We start from the raw sequence: 13,454 nt of genomic DNA, 5'->3' as shown, positions 1-13,454 counted from the left end.
GATGCTACCGGGACTTGATGGTTTGAGTTATAAGGAGAGGCTGGATAGACTGGGGCTTCTTTCTCTGGAGCGTAGGAGGCTTAGGGGTGATCTTATAGAGGTCTATAAAATAATGAGGGGCATAGATCAGCTAGGTACTCAATATCTTTTCCCAAAGATAGGGGTCTGTAAAACTAGAGGGCATAGGTTTATGAGAGGGGAGAGATACAAAAGGGCAATTTTTTCACAGAGGGTGCTAAGTATCTGGAACAAGCTGCCAGAGGTTGTAGTAGAGGCGCGTACAATTTTGTCTTTTAAAAAGCATATAGGCAGTTACATGGGTAAGATGGGTATAGAAGGATATGGGCCAAACACGGACAATTGGGACTAGCCTTGGGGTTAAAAAAAAAGGGCGGCATGGACAAGTTGGACCGAAGTGCTTGTTTCCATGCTGTAAACCTCTATGACTCTATGACTCTAACTGTTAGGACCAGGTGAGGAGGAGTGAACAGGCTCCCTTCTATTCAACCTCCTATGTTGGTTGCAACAAAGGTTTTTAAATTTATTTTCCCTGTGGATGTCTTTTTCAAATCCAAATGTACTGTCTATCTCTAATAACCTTTGAGAAGGTGGTGGTATCTTTTTGAAACGCTGCAGTCCATGCGATGTAGGTACCCCCACAGTGCTTTTAGGGAGGGAGTTCCAGTATTTTGACCCAGCAACAGTGAAGGAACGGCGATGTATTTCCAAGTCAGGATGGTGAATGGTTTGGAGTGGAACATCCAGATGGTGGTGTTCTTATGTGCCTGTTGTCCTTGTCCTAGACTGTAGTGGTTGTGGGTAAGTGCTGTCGAGCCTTGGTGAGTATCTGCTGCCTGATGTACATCTAGGACATTAGATGATATTGATTTCTGAGTCAATGCCATTAACATGATTTTTTTAGCCTCTGTGTTTCAGAGAATGTCACTTATGAGTATTGAAACATTGGTTTTGCATCTTCAACCAATGCTGAGTTGTTCTCAAGTAAGGAAAGCAAACATAGCGATATAATGAAATGTGATATTTAAAACCAATTTAAAAGAAAATCATACTCCATGAATTGTTCTGAATTGTTCATCTCTAAATAGTACCTTTGAGGTATTGAGACGCAGTGTGTAGCGTCTCTACTTCTGGGCCAGAAGCTGCAGGTTTGAGTCCCTCCCCAGGACTTGATAGCCATGGCCAACTGGTTGAATATCAACCTGAAAAATCCTCCAACATGCCAATGACAGACAGTATAAGTGGGAGAGAGGCTTGGTCAGCCATGCTTGGTGTGGAGTGGCGCCCTTCAAGCTAAAAGCCCCTGGTGACAGACTAGCCACTTGTTCCAGGTAAAGGCTGCCATCGAAGCAGAGGAAAGTCTGCTTTGTACACTATAAAAACTCCAGGAATCGGCTGTAAAGGAACAGTGCTTTACTGCACAAAATAAAGCAAAGCAAAACCACAAGTCTGTGATGAACAGAACAGGTCCCAACCAGGACAATGGAATAATGGACCCACTCAGGGGTCTGCTTTATACAGAGCTCGGTATACGAGCTTCACCTGGTGAGTTAATTACCAATCCCCAGGGAGCTCGTATTCGACGAGTCCTACAGGGAGGTCAATCAGTGATTTCCCCATGCAAGTCCTAGGGGTTACCACATGCACCATTAGGTAAGGGAAGAGAAACAATAACATAGTGCCTGTAACATTGTAAAAGGTCCCAAGGCAGAAGAGGCATCAGGCAAGTTTTAATACTGACCACATAAAGAAACATTAGGACAGATGAGCAAAAAGCTTGGTCAAAGAGTTTGTTTTTAAGGAATGAATTGAAAGAGGAGGGGTAGAAAGGCAGAGAGATTTCAGGAAGGAATTCCCGGGCCTAGGCAACTGCCGTATGGCCGTCAATGATGGAGCAGTTAAAATCAGGGATACTTAAGAGGCCATTGTTGAAGAGTGCAGATATCTTGGAGGGTTTTTAAAGTTTAAGTTTATTTATTAGTGTCCGAAGTAGGTTTACATTAACACTGCAGTGAAGCTACTGTGAAAACCTTCTAGTCGTCACACTCGTCACACTCCGGCACCTATTCAGGTACACTGAGGGAGAATTTAGCGTGCCCAATGCTAACCAACACGTCTTTTGGATTGTGGGAGGAAACCGGAGCACCCGGAGGAAACCCACACAGACATGGGGAGAACGTGCAGACTCCGCACAGACAGTGACCCAAGCTGGGAATCGAACCCAGGTCCCTGGCACTGTGAAGCAGCAGTGTGAACCACTGTGCCATTGTGCCGCCCTTGCTCTAGGTCTGAAGGAGATTGCAGAGATACGGAGCGCCAAGGCCATGGAGAGACTTGAAAAGAAGGATGTAAATTTTAAAACTGAGGTGTTGCCGGTCTGGGAGGTAAGCGAGCACGGTGGTAGAGGTTCTATAAGACTTGATACAAATGAGGATATGGGGTGAAGAAAGCAGGATGATTATGTATAAAACATTGATCAGGCTGCATCTGGGATACTGTGTGCAATTTTTGACATTCTCACTAGAAGAAGGCTATACAACCATGATGAATGTGAGGCAAGCATTGGCGTGTTGAACAGGACATGAGGCGAGTAGGGATTTCAATCACCGAGGCTGATGTGAATCTCACCATTTGTACCACACTTGAAATCTGTTCTTATTCTGAATCATCGATTCATAATGCATAAATCTTTCGAAGCGGAAGAGCAGGTTGATAACCCTCGGGAAAGGAAGGTTTTATAAATAGAGAATGTGGATTTTGCCTGGGTTGAATTTATTTCTCAAACTTACGGTATTTCTGTAATGTTGAGATCAGCACATTTTTCTCACAAGTCAGCGATCTGAAAACTGTTTGGTTGCTACGGTGATTTGTCGCATTAATTCGCAGACTGTTCGAAACAACCTTGTGGCATTCATGAAACCAGATGTTTTTTAAAAATTCATTTATTCGCACTACATGGGCAGCGCTAGTGAGGCCAGATTCATCCCCCATCACTAACGGCCCTTGGGAAGTTGATAGTGAAGCAACTTCTTGAATCTCTGCTGCGCACCACAGCAGTTTATAACTGAGTGGCTCACTGAGCCATTTGATTTGGTTTGATTTGATTTATTATTGTCACATGTATCAGGATACAGCGAAAAATATTGTTTCTTGCGCACGATACAGACAAAGCATACCGCTCATAGGGTGGAATTTTCCCGTCCCGCCTGCCACAGGAATCATAGCGGGCAGGACAGAAATTCCGGTGGACCATGCAAAGGTCTATTGATCTCAGGCGGGAATTTCTGGTCAGCAGGAAACGAATCCGATGGGAAACTGCTCCATATAGCTTGGTGATGGAATTATGCAGCTGTGGTTTTCCTGACACTTTGTGTGGCAGAGTGGATAGAATAGAAACATAGACACTAGAAGCAGGAGTAGGCCATTTGGCCCTTTGAGCCTGCTCCGCCATTCATTATGATCATGACTGATCATCAAGTTCAATATCCTGATCCCCTCAAGCTCACTGACTCTCAGAAGACTGCTGGGGAAGAGGCCTCTGTAAAGTCCAAGCCAGATATCAAACCTCTGCAGCCATCAACTCACACTGGCTCAGGAGGATGATTGGACAGTGGTGGGGGAAAACCTCGGGGCTTCCCGATGGATTCTGATGGGAATGGTGACCCACCCCCATTATCCTGCCACAATGGTCAGGACTGCGAGTTCCAGCCGTTGGTTTCCGCCATCGTTCCCGAAGGCCGGATACCAATTGTACAGTTCCCATGGGATTGTCCACCCCTGCCCACTACTACTCCTACCAGTGGAGGAGGGTAGGATTTGATCCCGTGAGTTCAATCTTCTGGCTCTTCACTCCGGTGGGATCTTCTGGTCCCGCCGATAGCGCCACCCTCGCCGCGTGTTTCTCAGCAGCGTGGGGTGGAGTCAATGGAAAATCTCATTGATAGTAGTAGGACTAGAAGATCCCACCTTTGGCCAATGGCACGCTGTCTCACACCGCTGAGAAAATGCCGCAGGGAGGCAGAGAATCGCAGCAATCATCTTTACTATTTTCCGTAATTGTGGATCATAGAGAATTGATTATTCTGCACAATGCTCATTCATCTACCTCCAGCAAAATAAACAAGGTATGGTTTGATGCTGAGTTTCCTGTCAAATACTTCCATTGCTGCCTAGCAGCTCCTGAGACAGGACAACTCATGTGCATGTGCATGTGTGACGTTAGTGTACCTTTAAGAGATTTCTTTTTGAATCATGATCTCTGCAGGAGCTCTCACAGTCAGTGTTTCTCAGCTCACAGCCTTAAGTGATGTCATTGTTGCTGGCTTGAATGAAATGTCCTTTTATTGCTACTTAAGTGGCTTAAAGGGGGTGGTTTGTGTTTACTGTGGGGTTAGTTTTATGATCCTGCATTGTTAGGAGGATGGTCATATGTTTTTGGACAGTTATTTTTCATTTTCAGTTTGGAGCTGCAGGTTTGAGTTTATGTTTTAGAAGGGACAGCAAGCTAAAAAGAAGTGTTTTCCCTCTCTCCCTGTTGTTTTGAAACTTCTGTTCGCTAGCTGAAAACAAGAACTTGTTTTCCTGAAGGGTGAAAATCTGCTGTTGTTGGGGGCTCGACCAGAGCCTCTCTGGTGTTTTGGGAAGCTGTCTTCAAACTTTTTGGAGTGAATCCAAAGAAATGCAGACTTCAGCCAAAGGACTCAATTTCCAGGATCACGTGAGCCTTAGTCCATGCTGTGTTGAATCTGTTTAAAGGGTTGTTTGTGGAGGTTGGTTTGATTGGTGCAGCTTAAATATATATATTCACTATTGTGGGTATTTTGTTTTAGTTTGTAATTGTTAGAATTTATTGCTAATTTTCTTTCCATACATGTTAACTATATTCTTAAATAAACTTTGTTTGATAAAAGCTCCCTAGTGGGTCATTTGAATCATACCTGAAGTGACGCATCTCATGCTTATCCTCGCCAAATTCAAAATGCAAAACTTATGATTCAGGTGGGCTTCATAAAACACTTTGGAGTTTCTAGCCTGAACCATAACACATGTGACTTTTTAGTGTTCGGAGAAAGGGCACCCGATTCAAATCCCTGTGTCATACTATTGTTTGATTGGATATTGAGGGGAAAAAAAGGTTCACTCCAGATCATAAGGTATGCAAGGTCCATTTAACAGAGGCACTGGTGAGGCAGCACCAGATGGGATAGCTGTCATGGAACTCAAGGTAGAATATCAAGGAATAAACCTGCAAATTATGGGCAGCAAGGTCCCACAAGTAGCAATGAGATAATGAGCAGGTTATTAGTTTTGGTTGAAGTATAAGTACTGGCCAGGACACTGGGGAGAACTCCTCTGTCTTTCTTAGAATTTTGGCCAGGAGATCTCTTACATCCACCTGAGAGGGGGAAAATTAGGCTGTCTTTAATATCTCAACCAAAAAATGGCACTTTGTTCATTGCGACGCTCCACTGGGACCACTGTAAAGGGCCAGCCTAGATTACATGCTCAGGAACCCACAATCTGTGAACTCAAGAGGCAAGAATGCTACCCATTGAGCCATGGCTGACTAAAGAAATTGGTATAGTTGTCTGTCCACTACTCTGAAAGCTTCTTGGCTTAAGTGGCGGAATTTCCCCGTCCCACCCATCACGGGATTCGTGGCGGGAGGGACACGGACCATGAAAAAGTCATTGACCTCGGGTGGGACTTTCCAGTGTTGGGGCGAGCGCAGCTGGAAAATCCTGCCCTTGGTGTCTCTAAGAGCAGCCAAGCCATCTAGTTGAGGTTAAGACAATATCGTGAAATGGCTTTGTGTGTTAATTTTTGATGTAAACAACAAGAACAACAGCAATCCCATCCGAGGTCAAGAACAACAGCAACAACCACTTGCATATGTAGAGAACCATCAAGCTAGTGAAAAATCCCAATCCACTTCATGGGAGCGTTACCACTCAAAACAGTTAACGCCAAGCCAAAGAAGGAGATAGGTGAACAAATGTTTGGTTAATAAGGTAGGTTTTAAGATGGGTCTTAAAGGAAGAGAGAGAGGTACAGATATTAAAAGAGGGAACTCCAGAGATTGGCAGTCCAGTGGTGGGATGCAGGGAATGGGGAATGCATAAAAAGTCAGAATTGGAGGAACTCAGAGATCTCGAAGGATTGCAGTTTACAGATGGAGGGAAGAGCTTTCGAGAAGTATTTTGCAAATCCAGCCAGAGTGATATATTGCAATGATTAGATTAATGGTGTATTATCGTAGCGGAGTTTGCAGAAAATTTTGTAAATTGATTGGAGAAGACTGAAGTTATAGTCCAGGTTTGACTATGAAACAGTAAAGACCATGGTTTGAATAAAAGCTAAAACTGTGGGTTGTATTTTACGTGCCCCTGCCAGGTGTGTTTTTTGAGGGGGGTACTGGTAAATCCGAGTGGGTGCCCACCCACCACTTTCCCGCCCATCCCCTGAGCTCACCCCCAAGATAATGAGGGAGGGCGGGCACTGAAATCAGCAGCCTGTCCATCACATTTAAATAAATAATTAAGAGACAATTGGAATTCTAGTCAAGCCAGTTGACCCTGATAATCCGCTGCCCACACTGTTAAATGGTTGGTGTGGGCGGTCAGGCTGGAGGGGGCATCCCACTTTAATAATAATTCAATGGACAGGAAGGAAGGAGGGGGCACTATCTTCAGGGGCTTCCCTTTGTGGATTGAGGGATGCTCCCCCCCTCATATTGAATCCCCCCCTTACTTCCAACCCACCTGCTGCATTAAGCACATCACCCGATCCCTGCCCCCCTTCCTGATGCACCCAAAACCTCTCTGCCCAAGACCCTTCAATTAACTGTCTCCGGGATCCATTTGGCCTTCTTAATCTTCCTCGTTGCCATCCAGGCAGTGATCACTACTGCTGGGTCTGATGGAAATACCGGCCAGTCTGTTTGGCTGGTCGCTCCCGAGGGCAGGACTTCTTTCCCAGGGAGAGGTGGAAGTCCCACGTTGTCCCTGCCTGGCGTACCTGCAGCGTGCTTTGGCTCCTAGGTGGGCTGTCATAGAGTGGGACATCTCCATGTCAACTTCACTACCGGGTGGTTAAAAAAGAACTTATTGAGGGATGGACGTTTTACAGCCTGAAGTGTGTCAAGGGAAAGCTACATCCTGCGTTGTTAAATGTTTCTTTTTGCACACTCCTTTCAGCACAGTGGCACAATGGTTAGCACTGCTGCCTCACAGCGTCAGGGACCTGGGTTCGATTCTGGCTTTGGGTGACTGTCTGTGCAAAGTTTGCACATTCTTACCATGTCAGTGTGGGTTTCCTTCGGGTGCTCCGGTTTTCCCCCACACCCAAAACTGTGTGGGCTAGGTGGATTGGCCATGCTAAATTGCCCCTTAGTGTCAGGAGGATTAGCTAGGTTAAATGTATGGGGTTATGGGGATAGGGTTTGGTGGGATTGTGGTCAGTGCAGACTCAATGGGCCGAATGGCCTCCACTGTAGTGATTCTATGATTCTTTCAAATTATATTTAAGAAATTGACTGACAGGATCAGGAAAAACAAAACGCAATGAGTATTGATCAAGCTAACCTTGAAAACATGTAAGGGGAAGGGAGAGAGAGAGATGAATATATGACAATTCTCTTGTATCATGGTGATTTATAGCAGGTTACACAGCGAACAAGATTCTGTCATCAGTGAGCAATCAGGAAATCTTGACTCGGACATGGGCACTCCACAGAAGGCAACAGCACAGCAGAAAATTTCAAAAGAGGGAACCAGGAAGAAAAATGGTGAGATGAGCTTGTTCTTTTGTTTTACTATTCCGCTCCCGTGACAGAAACTTTGCAATAAATCACAAACACGCAGAAAATTTAAAAAACTCTCACGGCAGACAACACGGTTTTGACCTGAACGTAAATTTCTGCACCTCAGAAACTGACTGGTGAGCAAACATGCTGATGTGATCTGTTCAAAAACTGTTTTGCAGAGACATAAAACTCACATTATCTTTTGATAAAATTGATTGTCTTTCAGTCACTTGGCAGTGCCCCCTCCCCGCGCCTCCCCCCCCCCCCCCCCCCCGTCCCCCCCGTCCCCTGCCTCCCCGCCCTTGCCCATCGCTTACCCAGCTCTGGATTATATTGCAAACTAGGAAAGTCCAGTTCGGGTCCGATTGATCTGGTTCAGACTATATTTTAACTGCTCCCTCTTCCCCACTATTTCCTTCCTTTCATCAGGTCAGCTTCTGTGGCTTAGTTGGTCAAAGCGCCTGTCTAGTAAACAAGCCACCCGTGTCTGTGTGGGTTTCCTCCAGGTGCTCTGGTTTCCTCCCACAGTCCAAAGACGTGTGGTTTAGGTGAATTGGCCGTGCTAAATTGCCCCTTTGTGTTAATGGGGAGTAGTCGGGTAAATGTGTGGGGTTACGGGGATTGGGCCTGGGTAGAATTGTTGTCGGTGCAGACTCAATGGGCCGAATGGCCTCCTTCTGCACTGTAGGGATTCTATGATTCTGGGTTCAAATCCCAGCAGAACTTTAGTCCCGTTCACGTGATCTATGCAATTACACAAGTCGAAATATCCCTTTCTTGGGCGGCACAGTGGTTAGCACTGCTACCTCACAGCACCAGGGACCCAGGTTCGATTCCCGGCTTGGGTCACTGTCTGTGTGGAGTTTGCACGTTCTCCCCATCTCTGCGTGGGTTTCCTCCCACAGTCCAAAGATGTGCGGGTTAGGTAGATTGGCCATGCTGAATTGCTCCTTGGTGTCAGGGGGACTAGCTAGGGTAAATGCATGGGGTTGTGGGGATGGGGCCTGGGTGGGATTGTGGTTGATGCAGACTCGATGGGCTGAGTGGCCTCCTTCTGCACTGTGGGATTCTATGATTCAATCATTGATCTGAGTTTGGATCTCGTTATTGAAGGTCTAGTTGTAGAAACAATGGAGAAGACGCAACAAAAATTTATAAGATTGATACTCAATTATTAGGAAAAACTAACCAGGCTGGGGTTTGTTCCCTTCAGTCAGAAAAGACTGGAAGGGTGACGTGATAGAGGGTCTTTAGATTACGGAAGGACTTGATAAGGTAGACAACAATGGAAGCTTATATTTATATAATGCCTTTTGCTAACAAAATGTCCCAAATATGATACCGGGCTACGTAAGGAGATATTGGCCTGGATTTTCTGAAGAGTGGCAGTCATCATCAGATTGCCACCCCGCTCGAATGTCTCCCCGACTGGACGTTGCTTCGCATTTCTTTCCAGGTTTCCTGAGCCCGGGTTTACCAGAAATGTGGCGTGCAGCGTCCAATAGGGAATTGCATCAAAGCACAGCAGAGTTGGGGGGGAAGTCAGGACATGCCCCCTTTTTACATTACCAGCTGCCAAATGGTATGTTTAACGGTCCGGTGTAAATGGTAGTGAATTGGTGAATGTGTGAACGGGTAGGGTGGTAAGGTGGGTAGGCGGATTAAGTAAGTGGGTACAATGGGTGAGGTGGCAGGTGGCTGAGGTGGTAGATGAGTAGGATGGCAGGTGGGTGAAGTGGCAGGTTGGTGAAGTGGCAGGTGGGTAGGGTGGCAGCTGGGTAAGTGTAAAGATGCACTTTCACAAACTTCATTAGTGAGCACAAAGGGTATTTATTAATAAGAATTGTACAGCAGCTGCATAGCTGTGGCTAGCTCCCCAAAATGACTCTGCCTAGGAGCCTTTCTCACTATAGGGTGATTCCACACTCTGGGTCCTGATTGATCACAAAGACTGGGTGACCCTTACTCTGCTGTGTTGCCCTTAAAGGAGTAACAATAAATGAGGTGGCAAGCACCCAAAGTCCCAATTCTCTCTGGGAGCTAGAGGCTTTTACGAAGGGTCCCAAGGAGCAGGCGAATTGCCCATTGGAAGTTGAAAGTTCCTGGGCAATTCCCACCTGGCAGAGGCTGGAAGATTGGCCCCTGACAAAGGTCATCTAGATTTGAAACATTGGCTCTATTCTCTCCCCACAGATGCTGTCAGACCTGCTGAGATTTTCCAACATTTTCTGTTTTTGTGTACGAACGTATGTCCGGGGTGTGTGGGGTCCCTGATTATGCTGGCTGCTTTTCCGAGGCAGTGGGAAGTATAGATGGAGTCAATGGATGGGAGGCTGGTTTCCGTGATGGACTGGGCTACGCTCACAATCTTTTGTATTTTCTTAGAGTGGTGATGTTATGAATCCAAGGCTAATGCTTAGTCACTGTCACCTCAACCCGGAGATATACATACACTTGAAGCACGCACTGCCTCTCCATCCAAACTTACAGAGGCCTGAAAATCCAAGCTGTTTCTTTCTTAAAGTAGAACACACGTAAATTACGATAATCTTGATCTGACTTTCCAAAGCTGCAGCAGTGAAAGCAAGTGATTTTTCTGATAATATCAGAATAGTGCAAATATATTGCAAAGGAAGTAAAGGGACCAGGCTGACCACAGTTGGGTGCGCATTTTACTTTGCACGCCCTAAGCCTCTCTGCCTCTTAAACTCTACTTTGATATGACTCTCCTTCAAACAATTTTTGTCCAAGCTTTTTGTCCTGTGCTCTTATATCTTCTCGTGCGGCTTGCAGTCAAATGTTGTTTGTTAACACTCCAGTGAGGGGGCTTGGGAATTTTACAAAGCTAAAGGTGCTATATAAATGCAAGTAGAGCTTGTTGCTGTTTTATAGACTTCCAGGATCTGCAGTGCTGTTAGTATCAGGGTGGTGTGACTTGTCCTTTTCAGTGTTATTTCATTGCGTATTTCAAGAGGGCAGTACAGTCCCTCTACAATAAAATCCACTGAAGCAATCACAGCCATTCCTTTACAATACATTTAGATTAGGCTGCTGTCCTGATTAACAGAAAGATCCACACTTGATTTCATTTTGCAGCAACTGAGGGTCAGGTAGAGAACATCACGGGACATAGTTTGAGGATAAGGGGTAAACCTTTTAGAACTGAGGTGAGGAGAACTTCCTTCACCCAGAGAGTGGTGAAGGTATGGAATTCACGACCACAGAAAGTAGTTGAGGCCAAAACGTTGTGTGATTTCAAGAAGAAATTAAATATAGCTCTTGGACGCTAAAGGGATCAAGGGATATGGTGGGAAAGCGGGGTCAGGATATTGAATTTGATGGCCTGCCATGATCATAATGAATGGCGGAGCACTCTTGAAGGGCTGAATGGCCTACCCCTGCTTCTAGTTTCTATGTTCTTTCACGATGCACTCATGTTCTACTTAAAGAAACAAACGCCAGAATTCTACTGCCTCGCCCGTCACGGAATCGGAGCAGGCAAGGGGTGGATAATGGAAATGACCATTGACCTCGGGTGGGAATTTCCTGCTGGAGCTAGCCCCGGGTGGTCTGCCCGCTGACATTTTCTCTGCCGCACCTTGCAGTGACTGACCAGCTCACTTTTCCCGACTACAGTCTCTGTGGGTTCTTCTTTTAAAGTTGATTGATTTTTGCCACTCGGCAGTATCTGCATGTCTGTCTCATACCCCTCACAGAGCCACAAGCCAGACTCCAGTGCCTGCACCTTTCATTGTCCTCAGCACTCTTTGACCAGGTATGTGACAGTTTCCCTGAAACTATTCACACACCCAGTCTTAATGGTCTCTTCAGTCTTCTGTCCTTTTATATTTCACCTTTCGCTTCCCTTACCCCATTGCATGCAAGTCCAAGCCACAATCAGTTCTCAACTTGCAACCAATGCAACACAGCATTTAGACTTAGGCAGTAGTATAGTTACAATGTTTTGACAAAGTTCAGTTCTCCCGTCCCACCCGCCATGGGAATTGTAGTAGGTAGGGGCGGACCATGCAAATGTTGACCTCGGGCGGGAATTTGCAGCCTTGGGGTGAGCATGGCTAGAAAGTCCCGCCCTTAGTGTCCTGCAATAGAGTAAAGACAGGTGCTACCTGTTAAAAGTACATAAGATGTCTTACAATAGCAACACCTTGATCACTCAGAATCAACTTCCCAACCAATCAGTGCCCCTTTCTCCTGTAGTATAAATTGTAGCGACCATTTGAAATTTTGCATTCTTGCATTTGTCCTGATGAGTGCCAAACAAAAAGCTTCAGCATCATGTCTCTCTTTTCAGTAATATTCAAGTTCTATATGACCAAACAAAATGATATATTATTAAGAACAGTGATAATTTCCATGTCAAGATAGCCTGTGACTTGGAGAGGAACTTGCAGATGGTAGTGTTCCCAAATATCCTCTGGCCTTGTCTTCCTGGGTGGCAGATGTTGCAGGTTGAAGAGTCGCCCCCTTTGAAATCTTGGCAAGTTGTTGCAATGCATCTTGTAGATGATACACACTGCTGCCAATATGTCCTAATGATGGAGGGGGTGAATATTTAAGATGGTAGATGGGGTGTCAATGAAGAGGGCTGCTTTGTCCAGGATGCTATCATGCTTCTTGAGTGTTGTGGGTGCCGTATTCATCCAGGTAGTGGGGAGAATTCCATCACAGTCCTGCCTTATGCTGTGGGTGGTGGACAGGCTTAACGTGACTGGTCCAATTCAGCCTCTGGCCAGTTGTGATCCCCAGAATGTTGATGGGGTGGGAATTTGGCAATGATAATGCCATTAAATGGCAAGGAGAAGTGGATCAACAGTCTCTTGTTGGAGTGATCCAGGAAGCCCCTCAGTTTGTGACAAACCACTACCAGGAATAGTGGAGCAAGATTAAGGCCCACTTGTTGAGTGGTAATAAATGCCAATCTTGCCAGGAAAGTGAACACCCCGGAGATGAAGGCACCTGAGTCACTAAATGAGGCTGGCGAAGGCAAAGTAAAGAGTTAAATGGAACGTACCAAAATTCAACCCACTGCAATCCAATTTGGTAAAAGCAATGACCTATTTCAAGATAATCTCCATTCCCTTCTGTCCAATATCCTGTTAACCTAAATTGGAATCTCGTATGCATTGTGGCTGGGTGATTGCTCAATATTTTTGCTGACATGTTTTCCTGGGCCTGAACTCTTTGTGAAAATGTTATCCTTGTTCCTCGTGCTGGTGCTCCTACCACTGTCAGAGATTTGGAGGGGCAGAACAGCTTCCGTGATACAATGAGTGATTCCTGAGTGATAGCAGAACGAAGAGAAAAACTCTTCCAACAGTATTTCCTTTTAATCACCACATAACCCAAATCTCTCGAATGACTTTTATTGCGAGTACTTGCTGTGAAGAAGTTGCGCAGTGGGGGGACTTAATCCAATAGTGAATACTGTCAGGTGTGATGTGTAAAATTAAGGTAAGCTACAACTGCTATTGTTTGCAATATTTTTAATACATCTTCTGAGACAGAGAAATTGAGACATCTGACTTTCGATGTTACATTCACGTTGATTTGTGCAGCAAAACGGAAGTAAAAACTTGCATTCTGCAACCTCAGGATGTCATACCTCATTTTA

General features: G+C 45.5%; 1 protein-coding gene across 1 annotated transcript in view; it reads left to right on the top strand.

The window, feature by feature from the left end:
- kiaa1549la (KIAA1549-like a) overlaps positions 1 to 13,454 on the top strand; it is a 199,264-nt gene that overhangs the window by 121,065 nt on the left and 64,745 nt on the right. The window contains exon 13 of the mRNA XM_078221393.1: positions 7,677 to 7,804. Coding sequence (XP_078077519.1) covers positions 7,677 to 7,804 — 128 coding nt within the window. The remainder of the gene's footprint in view (positions 1 to 7,676; positions 7,805 to 13,454) is intronic.

This window comes from Mustelus asterias, chromosome 9, assembly GCF_964213995.1.
Source record: "Mustelus asterias chromosome 9, sMusAst1.hap1.1, whole genome shotgun sequence".
NCBI classification, from domain to species: domain Eukaryota; kingdom Metazoa; phylum Chordata; class Chondrichthyes; order Carcharhiniformes; family Triakidae; genus Mustelus; species Mustelus asterias.
This window is presented reverse-complemented; position numbering and strand designations above follow the sequence as displayed.